Here is a 22877-nt window from a genome sequence, read left to right on the forward strand (position 1 = left end):
ATCCCTAAAGACGAACATGTTTCTTACCAGTTCGTGTAACTTCTGTTGGATCGTGTTTTGACTCTCTGCTAAGTCGTGTTTCGACTTTCGGATCTATCTATCAGTCGAGTCGTTTTCAACTATCTGATATGTTTTTCTCTATGGAATTTTTGTCTAATTGATCGAGGCTACACTGATGTGGCCCTCAGTTCTTGAGGCCATATATTCTTGAAGTTTGTTGATTCGTAGTTGCTTTCTGTGCTTGTTGTTCAATCAATTTGAGCATGGCAACTACTGCATCTACTGGTCATGCTATACACCTGAAGATGCAACTGCTTATTTCCGTAATTAGTGTTTAAGCTCCAGCTGCTCTCTCTCATAGCATCTTGAGTTTGAGGGGGGAGTGTGAAATGAAGTATACATTGTATACCAGGTTAATATGGAAGATATATATTGTAATATGTATATTTAGTAAAGGTAGATACAATATCTTGTATTTATGGTAAGTCTGGGTATAGTACAAGAAATTGTGATTTATTTCTATATTTTCTCATGTGTAATTTGTCTATAAAGGACAAGTCTGTATATTCATACGATTAATGGATTGAGTCTCTTCAGAGAAACTTGAGGCTCTTCACAGACCGGACCAATTGGGTCCAATGTTTGGACCTGTACCCGGACACGGATCGGGCATGCTCCTCGAGTCCCAGGTCAAGTCCGGGTCCATTGCCACCCCTACTTCATAGCATGTTTTGGAATGCTCAAAGAGCCCATGATCCAAACAATTAGTTTTGAATAAGGATTTCTCACATTTATTCCACAATCATTTTTGGCTTATGCACATTGTTATATTTTAGTCCACATTACTACAACTATTGAGCATTTGGGGCACTTTCTGAGGTGTAAAATGATGCAAACCATTTTGTGTGTATGATTAAAAGAGACTCCAATATGCAAAATGTGGATAAAGCAAGATAAAATCACATAAAATAAGCAAGCAAATCTTTCATTAAAATGTAAGTGCAAAGGACGAGATTTTACAAGTATTAGGTTTGGATTCCCCCAGTCAATTGAGCAACTCTATTGGACCTCCCGGCTTATGTGATGCCCTACACTTCCTAATGGCAGAGACCTCATGGGATATGGACCATAGAGGAGAGTGTGTCTTTACCGCTCCTTCCCCAATATGCCTTGTGAAGGTGGGTTCCGATAATGGTAGATTAATGTTGGGTTTATGTGGCCTTTAAAGGTCGTATGAGAGCTTGTATGAGCATTTAATATAGTGGAACATAAACTCAGTGGAAGTGTAGTCCTTTTGTGGACCATACTAGGCAAATGTTATTTGCTGATAATCAGACTAGGCTCGACGAGCTAGGCCAGCCGAGGTTTAGAAAAACCCAAGATACTTGAGCATACGGATCTACAGAGAAAGGTTTAGTGGGTTATCCCTTGATGAGGTTCAAGTACGCCTAGATGAGAACCAAGGGACTGTGTGGCCCTTGCTTGTGATGAATAGCCTTTAAAGGCAGGGCTAAAACCTCATCGTTATATCATCACACAACATGTATATAGATACCCGTTTTGAGTTTCACCAATGAGGGTGAAGCGTGTACATGTTCAAGAGATTACCTCTATGCACCATAGCATCATAGTTGCATCATGGTCTGGAGGACCATGATTTTTGTCTCTAAGGGAGAACCTGAAATCTATAAACTGGGATTGCGTCCCCTAATGTATTGGCTGGCTTTGGTGGTCCAATCATGAACCCCTGCAGTGGACTGTGGGTCATGGGAGCTAATGAGTCAGTTTGATAAAGCTAGGCGGATCGTGATTCACAGTTGAAGGTGGAGTGCTCTCATTTATTGATAATTTTCTAGATCTAACGGATCCGATTCCCATCAAAATTAATTAATTTTAATTAATTTTATGTTATGTGATTTTTAGAATGTTTATTTGAATTTTTGTAAATCTTCTGATATTTTAATTTTTATCATTTGAATTTATAAATTAAGATAACTTAATTTTTTAATGTTTGAAATAAAATATAAGATTTAAAAATTCCAAATATGAAATAAAATATTTTTTAAAAGTATTTGGGACCTCCATAAAATATGAGGCCCAAAATTTAAAAAGATGTGGATTAGGTGAAGCTTACACGTGGCCACCAAAAGGGTGGCACACCCCCACCGATTCACATAACATTCTTGGGAATAATGTTTATTCTATTGGTTTACTTATCTTTTTAGGTAAGCCAACTTATGTGATAAGGTTGAATATTTGAGATATTTACTAAATCTTTGAATGAAGATTGGTTGATTTAATAATTAAATATTTGATATATTAAAATATACGCTTTCTTTATTTGATGGGAATAGATTTAAGGAAGAGAGGATATGGCTCTAGCTCATATCTTTGAATCTTGATGGTGGATCAAAGAGATTGATGGCTCAAATTTTTCACCCTACAGGCTTCTTTAGATCGACGATTGAGATTTGACCTTACGAATTGAAGTAAAATCTATGGCATAGAAAATCTATAAAATGAGGTGTTTCCTCATAAAATGAGATACGTAGTCTCTTCTCTCTCTTTACTTGGATTACAAAAGAGAGGCACCTCCCAATTTTGGGGCACGCCCTAATTTTATCTCTCTCTCTCCAAGTTGTCATTTGATGTATTTTCTCATTGGGGAATTCTCTTTCGGTGGCACGCCTAAGTCTAAGTGTTGTTTTATTTGTGGGTTGCAAAGGGGTGGAATCCTTTACTAATAGATCTCTCCCTCTCTCTTCATATTCATCTCTCATATCTCTGAAATCAAGTTAAGAGGCTTGATCAAGATTAAACGATTTTTACCATAGTAGGGAAATAAACATACCGATCATAAATCCCGATAACCATCGGAAGGAAGAGACTCGGCGTGGGGTGTACTAAGCCCGGTTGAGGTAATCTTCGACAATTTTACCTTTTTAAATACTTATTTATCTTCCCATAAAATATTAAAGTTTACTTTTTGTTTCTTGATTAAAGAATTGTATTTGAAGACGCAGCAATTGAGAATCGATTTTATTTTTATTTTATTTATTTCAAGAGTGGTTTGATTATAATTGGACATTATAAGTGATCTTACCGGTGTAGAGATAAAGAAATTTTTTTAAATATATACACCTTGCTTTATCATAAAGTCTTTTTACTTAAGGGTACTTTTTTTTGGTAGTTCTCAATTTGGTTCACCAAGGCATTAGGGTTTGGTTGGGAAGTAACTTAGGATAAGGAATTGGGTTATGGTTTATCTCTCGAGGAGGTTTTCTCTCACTAGAACGCTCTACACTCTAAACTAAACAGATGATCTTCGACCCCTCAAATGACTTTATATAGAGGTGTTTCACCAGAAGAGTGGAAACTCAACTTTTTGGATGGCATATAGGTGGAAAATTAACTTTTCATCTCATCACGCTAGCCATTTTTTTCTTGATTTTGCTTATTTTGGCTCCGTAAAATCTTAGCGAAGGACTTCAGAAATGTTTTGCCTCAAATCTTTCCCAAAAACTCCAAGGATTGGATGAGTTATGGTCTTTTAATCATTCCCAAAAACTCCAAGGATTGGATGAGTTATGGTCTTTTATTGCGTGTAAAACATGGTTTTCAACAGCAACATTGAAATTAGTCACAAGTTTGCATCAAAAAATCCCCAATCTCAAGTTCATCCAGGCTTATCATATACGCCTGGAAGAAAATCGAGCCAGGTCCGTAGAACCAAGTCTTATTGTGAAACTCCTCCTAGAATGAGAGATATCACCGAAAATTGACCCGACGTCATGCAACTCATGACAATGATCAAATGTGGTATATACCTCGTTGGAAGGCTCTCACATATTGGAAGCCCATATCACTTTTTCACGGGGTTCGGGAGTGTCATTATTTCTGAAAAATCACCGATTTGGATTGATTTGCAGTGTTTTGACTCATAAATATATAGTAGCCCGAGTTTAACTTTTGAATACTATGCTACATCCCCTGCTTTTGGCCGTTAGTATCAAATGATCTCAGGTCGACATCAAATTTTTGAAGTTTGGGGTTTTGAGTGATTTGCTACCATTCTAGGGAGTTTTAGACTCATCAATATTTGATTCACAAGGTTTCCATTGTAATTTTCCTGCCTTTTCATGCTCTAGAGTTCATGGGCTATACTATCGAAACTATTTTCGCTATATCTCAATTGTCTGACATCGTAATAGCATGATGTTTGGGGGACATCTTGGGGTATATTGGATTACATTAGGAAAAATTGTTTTATGCGGCCTGGACCGCATTTCTACAATATGCGGTCCAGAGGTATAAAACATCCATCTTAAAGATCGATACAAATAGGTGGTCCATCTAAAAACAAGTGTAACTAACAGTCCAAATGTTTTTTTAATATAATTATTATTTCTAGTTTTTATTTTTATTTTTTATTTATTTTTTCATATTCATGATTACTGTATTAAAAATTTTATATTCTCTAAAAATTAGGTTCAAATTATATATATATATATATATATATATATATATATATATATATATATATATATATATATATTGCCAAGTCCGCATTTCTACAATATGCGGGCTGGCCGCATAGAAACCGTGTCATTACATTAGAGCTCAGTTTGAGTCTCATATGCATCTGCTTTAAACAATGAACTTTATTAGTTGCTGATCACATGCTCAAGGTTGCAAACGATTCCAAAGCTCATGGATTCTATTAGTGAGGTCCTCCATCACCCAAACTGAGGATCTTCCAAAATTTGCCTTGATATGTTCTTGTTTAGTGGCCTTTTTTCATCATTTTCTATAATTTTTGCAATTGTTTTGCATATATGTTATTGGGTTCCTATTGGAGTGGGCAACCATGTGCTCTTGAATTAGGAACCACCATCTACCCTACCTTGTAAGGGTTTTTGAGTAAAATGAGTCCCTGATTCAGGTCCATAGGTTTTAAGCCTATTTTCAGGTTGCTACCATACACCAAGTTCCTTACTCTCCATTTTAACATAAATTGGTGTTGGTACTCTAATAAAATAGCCCTAAAAACATGTACGTCGCAGTTTTCATCACAATTGATCATATGGCTCGAAGTTGTCCAACTGATTTGGCTACAATGACATTAGGGCTCAGAAATTACTCGGTTTGGATATGAATCCGAGTTTTGGACCCTATATGGATCTAGGTATGGATCCAAGATTTGGATTCGATGGGTCGGATCTGGATCTAAAATTTGAACCTGAATAGTAATTTGGATCGAATCTAGGTATAAGTGGATCCGATCTTAATCCGACCCAGTTATTAAAATATTATGTATTCTTTTATATATATACATATATGTTATATAATAGTTTTTGTTATATACTATTTTATAGATATAAAATAATTTTCTTGGATCTGAACAGATCTGGATCCAAATCCATATCCCATTTATACCTTTCAGATCCGAATCCGAATCCCAATGGATCCGAACTCGATCCGACCCATTCTCAGCCCTAAATCATATCTTATGCATTGATATTTGTGGTTCATCATATATCTGTGAGTATAGGCATTTAAACACTCGAACATTTTGGGTCCCTATACGATTGTTCATCATCGACTACTTAATCCATGTCCATTTCTTCGTTAAACTCTTCGTTTTGGTATTAATGTTCATGTATGCTAATTGCTGCCATGAAGCACCCTGACGCTTGTGTAATTTAACTCTCATCGAATGTTTGGCCTAAACAGAAACTTATTTATATCGCTATTAAATATTTAAGAAAGCATTTGGTTGACGCTTGAGTTATTGAAATAATCATCTATTCCATCAATAGGTACTATAATGCTTTAGTTATAGATCTAATCATTTAATATCATCATCAGATCCTTTTCCCAACTATCTGGGGTTGGTTAGATCTAATAATTTATATTGTAATTAAAAATAATCAGTGTTTTACAATATGGTTTTTTCTTATCCAGGTCATCAATCTAGATGAAAATCGCTTGGGAGCGAACTTGTTTTGGGATGTTATAGGTCCCAGATTGGTTCCGCTTAAAGCCACCCCTCTATCTCTCTCTTTTTAAGCTTGTCTAAAGTTTTTTTAGGTCCTTTTAAATCCCACCCCATAAATCCTAGTTTTTTTTATTCAAATATTTACTTTTAATATTTTTCTTATTATTGGTTCTGACCGATGCAAACCCATTCGAGCAATCTAAATACAGATTTGTCGGTAAACAATTTGCACCACCAATCCACATTTTAAAAGATTAAAAATATTATAGGATGGAAAGTCCATATAAACAAATGCACCCACTCCACCTCCCAACGGCCCCACCCCTTTCTCTAAACCTCAAAAAAATAAAAATAAAAATAAAAATAAAAATAAATAAATAAAAGAAAGAAAAAAAAAAAAAAAAAGAAAGAGAAAGAGAAAGAGAAAGAGGAAGCTTTGGATTACCCCAAAGGCAAAAAGAGTGGACTTTCAAATACTTGGATCTTATGTGGCAGAGAAATATAGATGTACAAATATGTGCCACTAATAATTTTTTGATGCATACATTTAAGTTCGCATAATTTCCACATGATTACTTAATGGACCCAGATTCTATGCGGTCAAGTCGCATATGTAGAAATACAGGCCACTTAATAAATATATTTTTAAAATGGTTTTTTGGACTTAGTTTTTAAGGACATGTAATCTCTAACATGGAGATTATGAATATGAAAAAATAAATCAATTTTAAAAATTAAAAATAATAAATCAAACAAAAAAACATTTGGACCATTAGTTTTCATTGTTTTTAGACGACACACCTAATTGCATCCCTCTTCAAGATGGATGCTTTACACTTTTTGGACCGCATATGTAGTCACGCGGTCCAGCCCGCATGAAACAATTCTCCTTACTTAATTTTTTTTCATAATTAAAAGTAAATAAATAAGGAAAAAGTTTATATAGAGCCAACGCTCTAAACAATCAAATTAGAGCCTACCTCAAAATTTTATTAGAATAAGTTGTTTTGATGCGCACATATCCTCAAATTGATCATCTCGACATCAAGATGCATGGACATGAGAAAAACTGGATTTCAAGTTTTGGAAATAGTGCATTTTATAACGTATTTTTGGACAGTCAATTTTCAAGTTTTTCAAGTTTTCATAGATCTGCTTGATCTACATTATTTTTTAAGCTTTAAATTTTATAATTAAATATAAAAATATATTTTAAAGCTATCACAAAATTTTTCAATATTGAAAGCACATTTCTCGACATTATCTTAAGGTGTGCTTTACTTTGATGGTTGAGAGCCTTGGCTCTATACAAACCACATCGAATAAATAAAGCACACACTCACTAGCATTACCCAAATACTTAGAACTTGCGAAGCAAAGAAATAAATCTATTACACTATGCGTATGGCTAATAAATTTAGAGTATACATGAGTAAATATCCTAATGATCACTTTATTTCTCTTTTATAATTATGGTAAATAGCATACATATTCACTAGCCTGGGGCTGTCACTTGGTTTAATGGTAAAAAGCTCTGGTAGCCAGCATAAGAGCGTAGGTTCAAGTCCCTAAGAGCGCGGCCTAAACCAAAAGCATAAGTCAAAGGTTAGTACTGTTTCCAACCCACAACCCACCCCCTCCTAGAACCTCTTTAAGTAGGACCAACACCAGATTATTAGCCAAAAGCATAAGTCAAAGGTTAAGACTGTTTCGAACCCACAACCCACCCCCTCCTAGAAAGTAGGACCAACACCATATTATTAGCCAAAAGCATAAGCCAAAGGTTAGGACTGTTTCCAACCCAAAACCCACCCCCTCCTAGAACCTCCTTAAGTAGGACCAACACCAGATTATTAGTAACCCCAGATTATTAGTCCAAAGGAAAGGTCTGTTTCCAACCCACCCCTCCAGGTTAGTCCAAAGGTTAGGACTGTTTCCAACCCACCCATCCAGGATAGGAATGTTTCCAACCCATAAGCCAAAGGTTAAGACTGTTTCCAACCCACCCCTCTAAGTTAGGACTGTTTCCAACCCACCCCTCCAGGTTAGGACTGTTTCTGTTTCCAACCCATAAGCCAAAGGTTAGACCGTTTCCAACCCACCCCCAACCCATAATTAGGACTGTTTCCAACCCACCCCTCCAGTTAGGACTGTTTCTGTTTCCAACTCATAAGCCAAAGGTTAAGACTGTTTCCAATCCACCCCTAACCCACCCCTCCAGGTTAGGACTGTTTTTAACCCACCCCTCCAGGTTAGGACTGTTTCCAACCCATAAGCCAAAGGTTAAGACCGTTTCCAACCCATCCCTCCAGGTTAGGACTGTTTCCAACCCACCCTCCTGGAACCTCCGTAAGTAGGACTAAGGACCACCAGATTATGGCTCTTTTCTATTCGCTGGCATTACCCACAACTCGCTGGCATTACCCACAACTTTTGCAAAGTTCATATATATGGAGCTTTCCTGCAACGAGAATGCTCCTAAAGCCCTATTGTAGCTTTGTGCATCCACCATTTGTAAACTACAAAATTTCATATCTAAGGAGCTTTCCGGTAACGAGAATGCTCCTAAAGCCCTATTGTTGCTTTGTGCATCCACCATCTAATCAAAACTAGACAGTGGAATTAGATAAGGAAAATTGTTTCATGTGGGCTGGACCAACCGCATTTCTACATTCGGTTAAAGCATCCATCTTAAAGATGGATGCAAGTAGGTGTTCCATCTAAAAATAATGCAAATTAATGGTTCAAATGTTTTCTTACTAGAATTATTATTTCTAGTTTTTAAAATTTATTTATTTTTTTGTATTCATGATCTCCATGTTAGAGATTACATGTCCTGAAAAATTAAATCTTAAAATCCATCTAAAAAATAGATTTATTAAGAGTCCCGCATTTCTAAACATTACGGGCATGGCTGTATAGAAATAAGGTCCATTAGATAATGGGTGCGGTTTGTATAGAGCCTAGGCTCTAAACAATCAAATTAGAGCCTACCTTCAAATAGTATCGAGAAATGCGGTTTCAATACTGGAAATCTTTGTGATAGCCTAAAATATATTTTTTATTTTTATTTATAAAGTTTAAAGCTTCAAAAATAGTGTAGATCTACAGATCTATGAAAACTTGAAAATGTTAAAAATTGATAGTCCAAAAATGTATTGCATAATACACTATTTTCAAAAGTTGAAATCTATTTTTTTATCATATCTATACATCTTGATGTAGCGATGATCAATTTGAGGATATTTAAGTTTCAAAACAACCTCTTCTAGTAAAATTTTTGAGGTAGGCTCAAATTTGATTGTTTTGAGCCTCGGCTCTATACTTTTCCCTTAGATAATTCAGTTTATTTAAAGTGTGAGTCATATTGTATTATAATAAGTTTATGAAAAAGTTTATTTGGATATCAATGAAATTACATTCCTTTAGCCTTTGTTATTATTGAATTTTTTTTAATCAGTAACTTGATTTGTTGACTAAAGGGTCCTTGCTTTTTGTCATCTATAGGCCCCAGTTTAATGATAGTAGATTTGGCCAAGCTCTTCGGTCGAGTCATCCACATGGTAGAAAAGCCCTCAATAAATTGAAACAAATGAAAGAAAAAAAAAAGGAAAATGTAGGAGACACAAAATAAAACCCCATATATGGTTAAAAGATATTGAAAAGATGGATTTATAAAAAACATATTTATAGTTAGGGCATTTTAAAAAATCCAAAAAAAGGGTATAATATAAAATTAGGGATATAGCAAAAAGTAATCATTATTACAAAAAAAATATAATAAAAATATATATAAAGCATACACTAATTGATGGATCAATCCCACCTTTTTTAATTTCTTAGAAGTCGGGTAAATTCAGCCAAGTCCTAGTACAGTGGTAGGCCCTTTACTTTCCTAAACTTGAAACACATATACAACAATCTAAATATTTCCTGCCAACGCCTACTATAACTGTATCGAACAGTTGCATGTAAGATTTGGTCATGCATTTCACCCCTGTTACAACATCAACAACCATAACATAACCTTTTCCTAAAGAAGGGAAAAGATAGAAGATCAAAATATGACCCTAAGTAGTTATTTGCTGTGCTATTCTCTTCATATGTCAAAATGTAAAGAGAACTGATGAAATTCTTCCTCCAAAAGATGACATCTCCTCATGAAAACTCATTTTTTTACAGGGACGGACTGCACGAGTCTAGAGTTTGTTTAAGATGACAGGAACCCCATATTGTGGTTGCATTGTGATTTTGATACAGGGAGCATGCACATAAGAGGGAGACAGGCAAAAGGAGAAACGTTGTAGGATCATGGCCAGAGCCATCTTGGCCTCAATAAAGGCAAAGTTTTGGCCAATGCAAAACCTTGGTCCCCATCCAAAGGGGAAAAAGGCCAGTGGATATATAGAAGCCTTTGAAACCCCTTGAGAAAATCTCTCAGGTCGGAATTCCTCGACGCTGTCGCCCCAAAGCTCACGATCATGGTGGATCATGATCATTGGTAGCACCAGTTGGATGCCTTCAGGGAAATGTAAGCCTCCGAGTTTCACTCTCGCCGAGGTCTGCCGAATGATGTGCGAGACTGGTGGGTAGAGCCTAAGGACCTCATGGAGGACCATGTTGACCTGTTCAAGTCTCCAAATTTCCAGAGTTACAAATCTGGTACACATTGGCACATTTGGTTCGTGTGAAACCAGAAAACATTTTCACCTGAAAAAATCTCTCATACGGTCAAGGATGGGAAGATTTTTACATCAATTAGTTGCCAATTGGTGTGAAAAGATGTACTAAGACCAATTGATCTGAAAGTATTCCCACACTTGACTTCATGAGAGAATTTTTTCATCCGAACCAAACATGCTCTAAGTTGACACATTTTCTAAAAAAACAAAGCTAAAAATCCAAAACTATTTAGTCAAATTTGTTACAATCATGTTGAAATATTGATTTTAACCCCTAAAATTGAGAGTCTAAGGATTAATTTAGCATGCATGATGGTTTATACTCACAACTTTGAGGTTGGTAAGGTGGTCGAAAGTCAGAGGCGTGGAAGATGATCCGACAACTCGCATGACTTCTTCCCTTGCTGTCTGTTGCCATGCCGGATGCATCGACAACGCCACCAAAGTCCATGTTAGCAGCACCGATGTCGTCTCGTGACCTGCAAAGTAGAACAACTTGCACTCCCCTATGAGGTCCTCAAGTGTCATCTTGTAGTTCTTCTCCTTGTTATTTGATTCCAGCAACAAGCCTAATAGGTCTTGGTTGTTACCATGGCCTGCTTGGATAGCATTTTCTCTCCTTTGGATGAGGCCTTTTAGGATGCCTCTCACTTCTCTGTCTATCTCCTTCCTCCTCTTGTTCTTTTGGGTGGGCAAGAACCTACTTAGAAAATGTAAAATCAGAAATTCTCTTTAACGGCATGATTGGTACACGTGCAAATTCTTTCGTGAAAGTATTTTCACATGAAAGAACTCTACTATGTGATTAGGTGTGGGAATGTTTTCACTTAGTTCTAGCGCATTTGTCACACTAATTGACAGCTAATTAGTGTGAAAAAAAAATCTCATACCTAATCACATAAGGGAGTTCGTTCATGTAAAAATATTTTTATGAAAGTATTTTCATGTGTACTAAATATACAATAAAGTTTGTTATTCGACCCTATTACAATAATAATCAATAAAGAATCACTAATATATAGGTTAATGGGCACCTGAATCTCCAGATATTGGAATACAATAATGAGAACATAATATTTCTTTTAGTGGACGATTATATCGTGTTATCCTTGAACGCCACATGTCTAATCCAAATTTCACGTGATTTGGATCTTCATAAAACCTTGAAATATCCCCACCCCATTAAAATGAACTCTTCAGTTTTGATCTTTTGATCATGGTAGATTTTAGTCGTTTTTGTACTTCAAATTGAGATTCTTAAAAACTGTTTTCGGACACGTGAAATTTGGATCTCCATAAAACCTTGAAATATCCCCCCCATTAAAATGAACTCTTCAGATTTGATCTTGGGGTCGTGGTAAATTTTAGCCATTTTTGGTGCTTCAAATTGAGATTCTTAGAAACTATTTTCGGAGTGTGAGAGGATGATTCGGTAAAATTCTTGTGTGTCCCTCACACTCTGAAAAACTACTTTCGGAGTGTGAAAGGATGATTCGGTAAAATTCTTGTGTGTCCCTCACACTCTTCAACAATGGGTATTAAGGTGCACCAAGTTGGTGCTCTTGTCCAATACCATATGGATCCCCTTTGGTATTTGAAGAAATACAATATGATCCATACAATCATAGTTGTTAACAACTGTGACCGATGGGTTTATCACCGTCCAATGAACTAGACAGTGATGGAGGAGAAAAGAGGGGAAGTATACCATGTTACATAGTAACAAACACCATCAAATCTACATTCGATGGTAGAGATCCGACTGCCCTGCATCCATTGTTGGTGTAATAAGGATATGTTTCATATTAATTTATATCCTGCTAATTTTTTTTGGATAAAGTTGTTATGTTTGTGGAAACGAACCATAAATCTAGTCCATAAAAAACAAAAAAAAACAAAAAAACAAAAAGCAAAAAAGCAAAAAACAAAAAACAAAAAACAAAAAACAAAAGACAAAAAACAAAAAACAAAAAACAAAAAACATAAAACAAAAAACAAAAAACATAAAACATAAAACACAAAAACAAAAAACACAAAAACAAAAAACTAAAAAAAACAAAAACAACAAAAAAAAAAAAAAAAAAAAAAACAAAAAACAAAATGAGTTAAACAGTTGAGTTCTCAAAGCATTTGTAGGGGTGGCAAGAGGTCGGGTCATGCCCGACCGGTCCCTGACCAAGTCCAAGTCATTTGGAGCGGGAACTAGTCTAGAAACTAGACAAAAAGATTTTGTATATATTATTTAGTAGACGACCCCAAATAGTTAAAAAAAACTTATGATGATGACGATAATAATTATTTAGCTACAGTTTTTATGCTTTGTATATTTATATGGGGTTGCCCCTTAACCCAACCTGACCCGATAGAGTATATGCCGAACCCAGACCCAAACCCAACATAGGTCGCATCCAAGTAATTTGGATCCGGACCCAACCCGTTGGGTCTAAAACATGGACCCAGACCTAGAACCGGACTTGGTTCGGGTCGCCACAACCCGATTGCCACCCCTAAGCATTTGGGACATAGAAGAGAGGTGGTCTTGGGACTCGTTGGATGCTTGCAATTTTTGTACAAATTTGGATTCTCATTTGTTTTCATTAAGTCCAACATCCGCACATGTCCATTGAATTTCCCAATGTGTCAATGAAGGATTGCTTTGAGGTGTGAAGCAACCTAGACTGCTAGGAGCTGATCTTCACCAGTAACCCTTTTTCATTTTGGGTATAACCAGAGCTTTAAGACCCAGTATTGGATATTGGATCAGCCCTGCACAATATCGATACGAATTGGCCATTTCTGATCTGGATTAGAGATTCTCGAAGGTAAAAAATTATTACAAATATCGAGTAGCGATTCTTAGTAAAACAGCCACTACTGAATCCGATCTGGATCAGTAATTCCAATGCAATCAATGATTTTTAAAGCACTGGACAAAACCAATTGGAGGTGCTAATATCTCTTTTATCTTAGAGAGAGAGAGAAATTGTACAGTGTGGTAATTTTGTGCTTTTTTTTTTTTGGGATTGTATGTTATATGACCATTTATTCTTGTTAAAAGGAGGCATAATTACTCTTAGCCATCGGATGTCAAATTGGATGGCTTGGAGAGTGTCAAAGGTTTTAGATTTTTTTTTTTTTTTTTTTTTTTTTTGAACTTTGATTCAATTCAATGACACTTACTACCACTAATTTGAAATCTGACAGACAACAGTGATCGTGACCTCCTTATACCAAAAGTAAACAGTCTCTTTATATACCTTTTTTTTTGTTTAACCTTGGTTTTAGCCTACGCCAAAATAACAACCCCTTGACCCAATATCCACCGTTTGATAAAAGTTGCATAGTGGATGGTTACCCAGGGTATTCTATGCTCCTGGAAATAATATAGGCATGGACAAAAGTATTTAGGAACAACATAATGTGATTTATAAGACCAGAAAAAATCTCTGGTTATAAGTATCTATCACTGTTCAATCCACGGATGAATGGTGATTGAGAGAGTATGGAAGCTAGCTCAGTCGATGTCATGTTTTGGTAGGTCTTAACTTCTTGTTCGAAAAATTGAACCGGCCTTGAAAACCATCGAAGGGCCGGTTCTAAGTAACAGGTAAACTGGCCTAACCAGGCACGTCCCGACTGTTCAAAAAGTGTTACAAAAAAAAAAAAAAAAGCCAAACAAATCAAAAGAAATCTGAAAAATATTTTTAAAGCATGGTTAAACAAAGGACCTCAAAATGAAGTAGAAAATTAGTGAAAAAAAAAAATTTAAAAAATTCGATTTGTGCTTGGGGCTATTTTTTAATGTTTTCAAAATAGATGAGAAAATGTTAAAATAAGTATTCATGGTGAGAACACTTTCCGATCTTTCCCAAAAATGATTAAAAAACATTAAAAAAACGATCAAAACCCCTATTTTTTGAGATTTATATAGTGTTTTTTGGATTTTTTTAAAAATATCCGGCCAGACCACCTAAACTGGCCAAAACTAGATCGGCTAGTGCCTTATTGCAGTTTGACCGGCCAGTTCCAAGTTGGACCGGCCGAGTTTGCAAACACTGGTCTAACTCCCTCTTCATCACCCTCTATCCATTGATTGGACAGCGATAAGCGTAGGTCTTTCATGGTTATATAGATTAAATTCTACTTCCTGAAAAATATATTACGGCATGAACCTGAAACCCGGAATGTAAAAGTTTTGAAGAGCTTCAGAGACGAGATTGGCCTGCTCTCCTTGAAGTTCAAAGAGGCGCCTCCCTTCTTTGTAGCTGCTACCGAAAGCCGTCCGGGAAATGACATCTGCAGTTAGGTTCTGAAACTCTCTAAAAATTTCCAATTCTTTTCCTTCCAATTTCTCCCACCTCTCTATCAGTTCATTGCAGCAATGGATGAAGTCTGGCAGCATCCCCTGTAATGCCAAAATGTAGAAATGTTATTAAAAAAAAAAACATTATGGATCGCCCTTTTGTTTCATTATTTATTTGGGTAATTGCATTAAAACCAATCAACTTTCTGACCATAACAAAAAGATGTGCTATGTATAGTAATGACATGAACAGTGTATGAATTGCATCCCATAACCACAGTAGCATCTAGAGTGAATAAACAACCATTTTTACCATTTTCTTTAAAAAGAAACATAAACATTACTCTATCTCTCCACACACCCTATTGATTGTAATTTTGTTTGTCAGGAGGGATGACAATCATTTTAATTAGAAAAATAAACTTCCAATAGGACTCCTTAACTTTAAGAAAATCACTTATATTCAACTAGTAGTCCTATTTATCTAGATTTACGGTTGCAATCTTAAAATGTAGAATTAAAATGCATCGAAAAAATCTATTTTGACTTGATGTTGGAAACTCTCCAAGTGATCATCTCAACATCAAGCGGTATGACTATGGGGGGGAGGGGACTGGAGATTTTGAGTCTTAAAGATAGCGCATATTGTAATCCATTTTTCAAACTTTTCATGTGTTTATAGATCTACTTGATTTGAATCTGGAGTTCAAAATTTGATAACTAGAGATAAAAATTGGATCCTCAGATCACCCTAAATTTTTTGACACCAAAATTATATTTTATGCACCTTATTTTGATTGTTTAAAATTGCAACCTTATGCAAACCAGACCCATTAACTATTGAAACCCTAGTTCCCTGTCTATTACGACTCTATAAGCTTTTATGAGTGAGTGTAACAAGGATATGAGTTAGAACACACGTACTCATCTCCTTTAATGATATAGTATAGGTCATACATTTGAAAAATTTATGGCCACAAAATGTCTAATAAATGCATGGATGGTATGATAGTGAGGGAAGAGAGGACATCCTATGTCTATGTTCATATCTCTCTATCACCCCTCATCCACTTAATGGACTGAGAAGATAGGCATAACCAGATCTAGTATGCCGCATGTTAACTTGATATTTCATGTACAAGCCCATAGGGGTGTTAATGGGTTGGGTCGGTTCGGGTCAGCCTTGACTGACTGGGTCCTAGCTAGACGTAGACACGACCTTCTTTTATGTATTTTGCTTTGGAAATTTTCTTTTTCCCTATTTCACCATCTATTCACAACGTGGTCAACATAATTGGTCCTGGACCCGACCATTGGTCCTTGTCAGGTCCAGGTCTCGATAAAAAGGAAATCATTCTTAATCTGCAAAATTTGGCACAACAATCTTTTGTGAAGGTTATACCTAAAGGTAGATGGACACCATCAGTACATGGATGTGTTAAGCTTAACTTTGATAAATTTTAGGAATCCAGGACCTGCTGGAATTGGGGGGTGGTTAGGGATTCCATGAGTGGTGATTTTCACACATTTTGGGCGGTGTGGTGTAGCGACAGCCAATAATGATGAGATGTTTGTGTTGTTGTAAGGCCTCAAGCTGTTGAGAGAACAGTACGTAATTTTGGTTGGATGGTGGAAGGTGATTCATTAAATGTAATTAATTGGTGGGACGGTAGGTCTCCATGGAGTTTTAGGAGGTTTTGGATTGAAGCTTTGGATATTTGTCAGCATCAAGCAGCGGTCTTTAATCATGTCTATAGGGAGGCAAATGATAGGGCAGATTCTTTGATTAAAAATGGGGTTTTGTTCAATAATTGATTGTTTCTTCTTCTTCTCCTTTGTAATAGAGTTGTTTTCCATTTGTGATTAAATATTAAGTGCTTTTGTAAACAGACAAAAACAAAAAAGGTCTCGATAATAGGGAAATAATTTTTATATTATTTATAAATATATAAATAATATTATAAATATAGATACTTATAATATCAGGTCCAGTCGACCTTGACCAAACCTAACCCACCTAATGAGTTATAGGAAAAACTCCAAACGAGGCTGAGTCCAGTCATTTGGACTTGGATACAAACTACCAGGTCCAATGATTGGATCCATACTTGGACACATCTTGAGTCCGCAGGTTGACCCCACCCGATTACTACTACAGGCCCGTGTCGTTGGCCAAGTAGCATCTATTAAGTAGAGCATCTTATAGAAGTATTATGAGGACAATATGCATTAATACTTAAGCAGTTGTTCATCGTAAGGAATGAGATTTTAATGCCTAATTGTAAAGGTGAGATAGCCAGTTTGCAGAAGTAGAGCCTTGGGTTGGAACCTTTCTTACAAACCAACCTCACCTACCCAACATGGAAACATAAAAGACAACTAATACAACATCTTGTAGTGTAAAGGTGAGACAGCCAGTTTGCAATATTAGGGCTTTGGGTTGGAACCTCCTTTGTCAAACCAATCTGACCTACCCATCATTCAAAAATAAAAGACAACTAATACAACATGTTGTAGTGTATGTTGCAAGGACATAGATAAGTGTCCCAGCTTTAGGTACATATATATGAGTGTCAGAAAAGAAAAGCCAAGTTTAATATTGGTTTTTTTAGATACACCATGTATATCATTAGCTAAGAGGGGTGTTTAGTTTTTAAAAGTGTTTGAGGTGTCGTATTCTTAGTATGCTTATATACCCCAAGACTTATAAACGTACATCTCCATGTTCAATAAATAGCAGCCCTAAAGGTAAGGGTTATTGTCTTGTGTGAATGTCAAGGCTGGTCATCTCTAAATGTAAGGAGCGCTGCTTTTTTCTTTCTATTTCTTCTCCTTTTTTTTTTTCCCCCTTGTACTTATGAAGCTTTTGCTCTTTTATCTAATGAAATTGATAGTTAACATTCAACAAAAATATTTCTAGCCCTAAAATTCTATGCATTTCATCTGACCATTTACATTTTTCCTGTCGACTGGCCCGTTTCGGAGCAAGGGCAAAGTCCTCACCCGAAATAAAAAAGTGGTTGTCACACCATCAAATCAGAGGCCAAAGGAAAATTAAGCAATTGATCAGTCAAAGATTAGGTGAGGTTTCATCCATGTGGGAATAAACTGACCTTAATTTTTTGGATATGGAAAGCAGGATTGAGGATCCTTCTTTTCGTGGCCCATCTCTCTCCATTTTGACTTGCAACTCCATGAGCCAATAGTTTGGTTAGTGGGTTTTGTGGTGCCTTCACAAAATGGCCATACTTGTTAGAGAGAACCTCCCTCACCAGCTGTGACTCCAAAATTATGACTCTTGGGATGCTTCCAAACCACGTAACACAAATCTTACCTGCAATGCCAGCCAGCGTCATAATCTCTCACTAACTTCAAGAATAATGCATGACTTTAGCATAGTTGAATTGACCGACAAAGCATTTGTTATCAAGACTAAAGATTAGACTATGACTTGTTGGCTTGTTGACCGGGACCTCAGGCGGTTTAGTCTAAAAAATAATGAATTTGATTGAAAACTTACCAAAATTAATATGTAACTTTTTATATTTTATTGGTTTTGGCACGTCGGACTAATTGATTTTGACATGTTAAGCACGTTGTTTTATGTAATATATTTAATTTTTAAATAGAAAAAATTTATATAAGGTTGCTGTCAGAATTAATGATGCAACCTCAAAAAAACATCGGAAAAGGTTGTTTTAATGTTGAAAAACCCTGTAATTGATCATCTCGACATCGAGATGTATGAATATGAAAAAAAAAAAAAAAAAGATTGGAGTCCCAGAAATATTGCATCTTGCAACACATTATACCATTTTTCAGATTTTCATATATATATAGATCTACTTAATTTTATCCATTTTTGGAGTTTAAAATTTTATGATTAGATATGAAAACGGATTTTAAGTTAACCCTAAGAATTTTTTTCACGAAAATTACAGGTTGTGATAAGATTTAGAGGTGCACCTTAATTGGATTGTTTAAGGTTGCAACTTTATAGAAACCACACCTTACTTGGATTGTTTACTGTTGCAGCCTTTATAAAAATCACGCCCTTTTTAAATTAATATTCATATTTTTTTTTGTTTAAATTCCAGTCCAACCAATTTGACGTTTAGAGAGATTTCCATTAAACCAGATCCCTAACCAATTTTATAGCCCATCCTAATCACACTAACTAGAACTAATCTTTTCATCTTGCTATTAAAGGCTCCCCCCCTCTCTCTCTCTCTATCTCTCTCTCCAACTGGTTAAATCATTTTGTATCAAATGTTTCGGTGGCTTATCCATCTTTTGTGGATCAAGTTGGAATACAAAAAGGTGAAAATTTTCTCCAAACCAAGAACAAAATAACAAGGGATTAAAAAGCGGAGTTACTTCAGTATGGTCTGGCATGACCACCTGTGACAAATATCTCCATTTCCTTCGAATCTCAGTACGATGTTCTCAAGATTACTAAGAAATCTATAATATAGAGAGATGGTCCCTCTTTATATTATTTATTCTCCCTTGATTCTTTCGTGGAAAGAGATTTATGGTCAAACATAAGTTTTAAAATAATTAAACAAGATTAGAAAAGGATTAAAATAGACAATTTACAGGATATACAAGGCATAAAAAAAATTTCAAAAAAAATTTCTATAAAGTCTTGTCTGACAGTGTTTGAATTTTAATATTTTTTCTGCAAATCAAATTCATCAGAAATCTTGACAAATTTTCGAGAAAGACAACTCTAAAATCTCTATGTGTATTTTTCTTTTTTTCGTACCACTTTACTTAAAATTTCCATGAAGGTGAAGTAAGGTACTAGTGCATTAACCAGTAAAAAAAGTGAAAAGGCAACTAATATGAGTACCTTAATTATGCATGAACCATGATTAATTATGAAAATACACAAGGGTTGTGGGGTACCATAATTGTTAACAGTTTTGTGGAAGAAGGGAACAATCCTTGGAACAATATGATGAGAAAGGTTGATGGGCTTGGAGTTGGCTTGTTGTAGGACCCAATTGTTCTCCCTTTGGTTCCCAAAGAAGAGCTTGTATGGAGGGCCCCTTATCCCTTGTTTCTCTAAGCGCTTCCCTATACTTCTAGGTCTCCACCAAATGGAATATGTTATTCTTAGACTCACCCATAACACTACAACTGCACATGAGACTGGCAAAATCAGTTCTCCTAATATCACTACAAAATTCTCCATGAGAGAGGGAGAATCCAAGCTATTACTCAAGATTTAGAGAGAGAAAGAGAGAACCCAAGCCAACACTGACTAAAGAGAGGACACAAGTTACACTCAAAACACAGAGAGGGAGAGAGAGAATCCAAGCTAAAACTCAAGATTTAGAGAGAGAAAATGAAAGTGAGAGAGAAAGAGAGAACACAAGCTAAGACTCACTAAAGATTGGACCTTAAGTTACACTCAAACACACACACAGAGACTCAAGATTTAGAGAGAGAAAGAGAGAGAGGACCCAAGTTACACTCAAAACACAGAGAGAGAGAGAGAGATCGGTGATCCAAGGATAAGATGATGAATGTATTTATATAGGCATATACGTATGTATAACATAAGCAATTACGTGTTGGGCATTAATGCTTTGATAGCCATTGCAAGGAGTGTATGATGTGTCCCCCTTCCCTCTTTGCCTGCTTTTCATTTTCTGTTTTCTTCTTTTTATTAAATGAAATAAAAAGTAGATGTGAGTTGAGGCTTTTCTACTTTTAGCAGGGCCACAAGGGAACAAACCAAGTGTTGTTACCAAGAATTAATGGTAACCTAACTGCTTTCCAAGTCATAAGGAAATGTTACATGGGTTGTCAGCCTCACCCTTTTCTCTTTTCGTATAAAGAAGTTCTTGAGGTAAAACTATACAATAATTAATAAGGAAAATGTAAAATGAGATCATTTATCTTTGATACAAGGTGGGCACATTAATTTTGATCATTGGGTGGTTGTTATTATTTCATTGACCAAGCTCAAACTTCAAAACAAAATTTTTCGAACTTTTTAACACATCCAAGCTATCAAATTTCACATCAAATGGATATAATGAATTGTGACCTCCTTGTATGAAAGGTAAATAGTATCATTATATATAGTCCCATAATTAATAAGGGATTGTATACTACAATTGTATTTATTTTTTATATAAGTAGGTTACTATTACTCTTAGTAATTGGATGTGCAATCCGATAAGTTAAAATGTGTATTAACATTCAAGAATTTTTATGTTAGTCTTTGTGCTAAGTCAAGGATACATCTCGAACTGCCTGATTTCACATCTAAGTTTCAAGAATGATTTGCATGCAAAAACTCTAAAACCCGACGAGTTATTTTTGGTAAATGAAAAGCGAGAAAAAATACAATCGACAATAAGAAAGAAAAATAAAGCGGAAAAGAAATAGTGCAAAAGAATACCAAGATTTTACGTGGTTCACCACAAAAAACTACATCCATGGGTACGACAAATTGAAAATCTACTATAAAAATGAGAGCTACGTCACAGATTGTGATACAAAATGTATCTTATAACCATAGACAATACCCAATCAAACAAACTCTTTTAGACCCGCTCTCCCAATTGTCATTACCCACCAATCTCCCTTTCTATTACAAATCCAACCGCCATTTAGGAAGATAAATAATGAAAAAAAGAATACCAAGATTTTACTTGGTTCACCCCAAAGAGCTACATTCATGGGCACGGTAAATTGATATCGACTATAAAAATAGGAGTTACATCACAGATTTTGTGATACAAAAGGTATCTCATAACCATAGACAACACCCAATCAAACAAACCATTTTAGACCTACTCCCCCGGTCAGCATCACCTACCAATCTCTTCTTTCTACTCCATATCTAACCACTATTCCGGAAGAGAACTTTGAAAACAACTGAGACTATCTCTCACTAAAAGGGGAGACACCCTAAAATCTCCATAAGAACATATTCTCTATAAAGGTATTGCCTCTCATATACAGGTGGCCCCAACCTCTTCCTCTAAAAAAATCTACATTTTTCATACAGTGTCCCAAATAAGTACACATATTCTTTCGTCTCTCATCTGATATACATAAGGTTAGGAATCCACACTAAATATGAAACTTCATATAGATGTTACATATATCTCAAAAACCATGAGATAAGGTCAAGAGACCTAATCTTTTTCGATTTCTATTTTCTTTATGAAACTTATCAATATCAATCCTAATCCCGACTAATAAAGGATTTAATTTTGTGTGCACTTTTTTTATATTACCATATCCAATAATCTCATTATACCTAAAGTAAAATTAATTTAGGAATTTTTTTTGTATGTTTACTTTGGTATATGCATTAATTTGTATGTCTGATAAGAGGAAGGGCATAGGCATCGGTTGGAATATGGTCTAATGCATGATATAGTAATTGTTCTGTATGAAAATGTGGAAGAATGTTAATTTGTTGTTTTTAACAAAAAGTACTTTTAGATAGCTTTTGAATCTTAAGATGGAATACCTTGAGTTCTTTTTCGAGAAATATGTAGAAATAACATTACTAATTGGGTGTTGTTTATATAAGGTTGAGGCTCTAAATGATCAAATTAAGGCGCACCTTTAAATAGTATCAAAAATATTGTTTCAGTACTGGAAATCTTTGTGGTGGCTTCAAAATTATTTTCATTATTAATTATAAAATTAATGCTTCAAAAATACTATAGATTGAGCAGATCTATGAACACTTGAAAACAATCTCTTCTACCTGAATTTTTGAGTTACATATTAATTTAATTGTTTAAGGCCTCACCCTTAAATAAACTTTTTCCTTACTCATTACACCATGAATCATGGGGAAAAGATAACCAAATACAAGTACTTGTAAATAATTATATATATATATATATATATATAT

At 35.4% G+C, this 22877-nt stretch overlaps 1 protein-coding gene across 1 annotated transcript; it reads right to left on the minus strand.

Annotated features, from left to right (window-relative positions):
* Window positions 1–9806: 9806 nt before the first annotated feature.
* On the minus strand, window positions 9807–20507 carry LOC18429912 (cytochrome P450 CYP72A616). The gene is made up of 5 exons (XM_006840080.4): window positions 19895–20507; window positions 18097–18317; window positions 14853–15085; window positions 11008–11380; window positions 9807–10623 (listed from the first exon to the last, which is right to left on the minus strand). The coding sequence occupies exons 1-5, from the start codon at window positions 20181–20183 to the stop codon at window positions 10198–10200; spliced, it is 1542 nt and encodes a 513-aa protein (XP_006840143.2). The 5' UTR covers window positions 20184–20507; the 3' UTR covers window positions 9807–10197.
* Window positions 20508–22877: the final 2370 nt, after the last annotated feature.

The sequence above is a fragment of the Amborella trichopoda genome, chromosome 6, assembly GCF_054954075.1.
Source record: "Amborella trichopoda isolate Santa Cruz 75 chromosome 6, AtrichopodaSantaCruz75HAP2 v2.0, whole genome shotgun sequence".
Taxonomy (NCBI): domain Eukaryota; kingdom Viridiplantae; phylum Streptophyta; class Magnoliopsida; order Amborellales; family Amborellaceae; genus Amborella; species Amborella trichopoda.

Bases quoted from the DNA above. Each gene is read 5' to 3' on its own strand.
- LOC18429912 (XM_006840080.4), bottom strand. From the start codon at position 20,183: ATGGAGAATTTTGTAGTGATATTAGGAGAACTGATTTTGCCAGTCTCA. The intron at 18,318-19,894 runs GTACCCCACAAC...CTGGCATTGCAG, and splicing joins CAAAACTGTTAACAATTATG to GTAAGATTTGTGTTACGTGG. The intron at 15,086-18,096 runs GTCAGTTTATTC...TTGGCATTACAG, and splicing joins TCCATATCCAAAAAATTAAG to GGGATGCTGCCAGACTTCAT.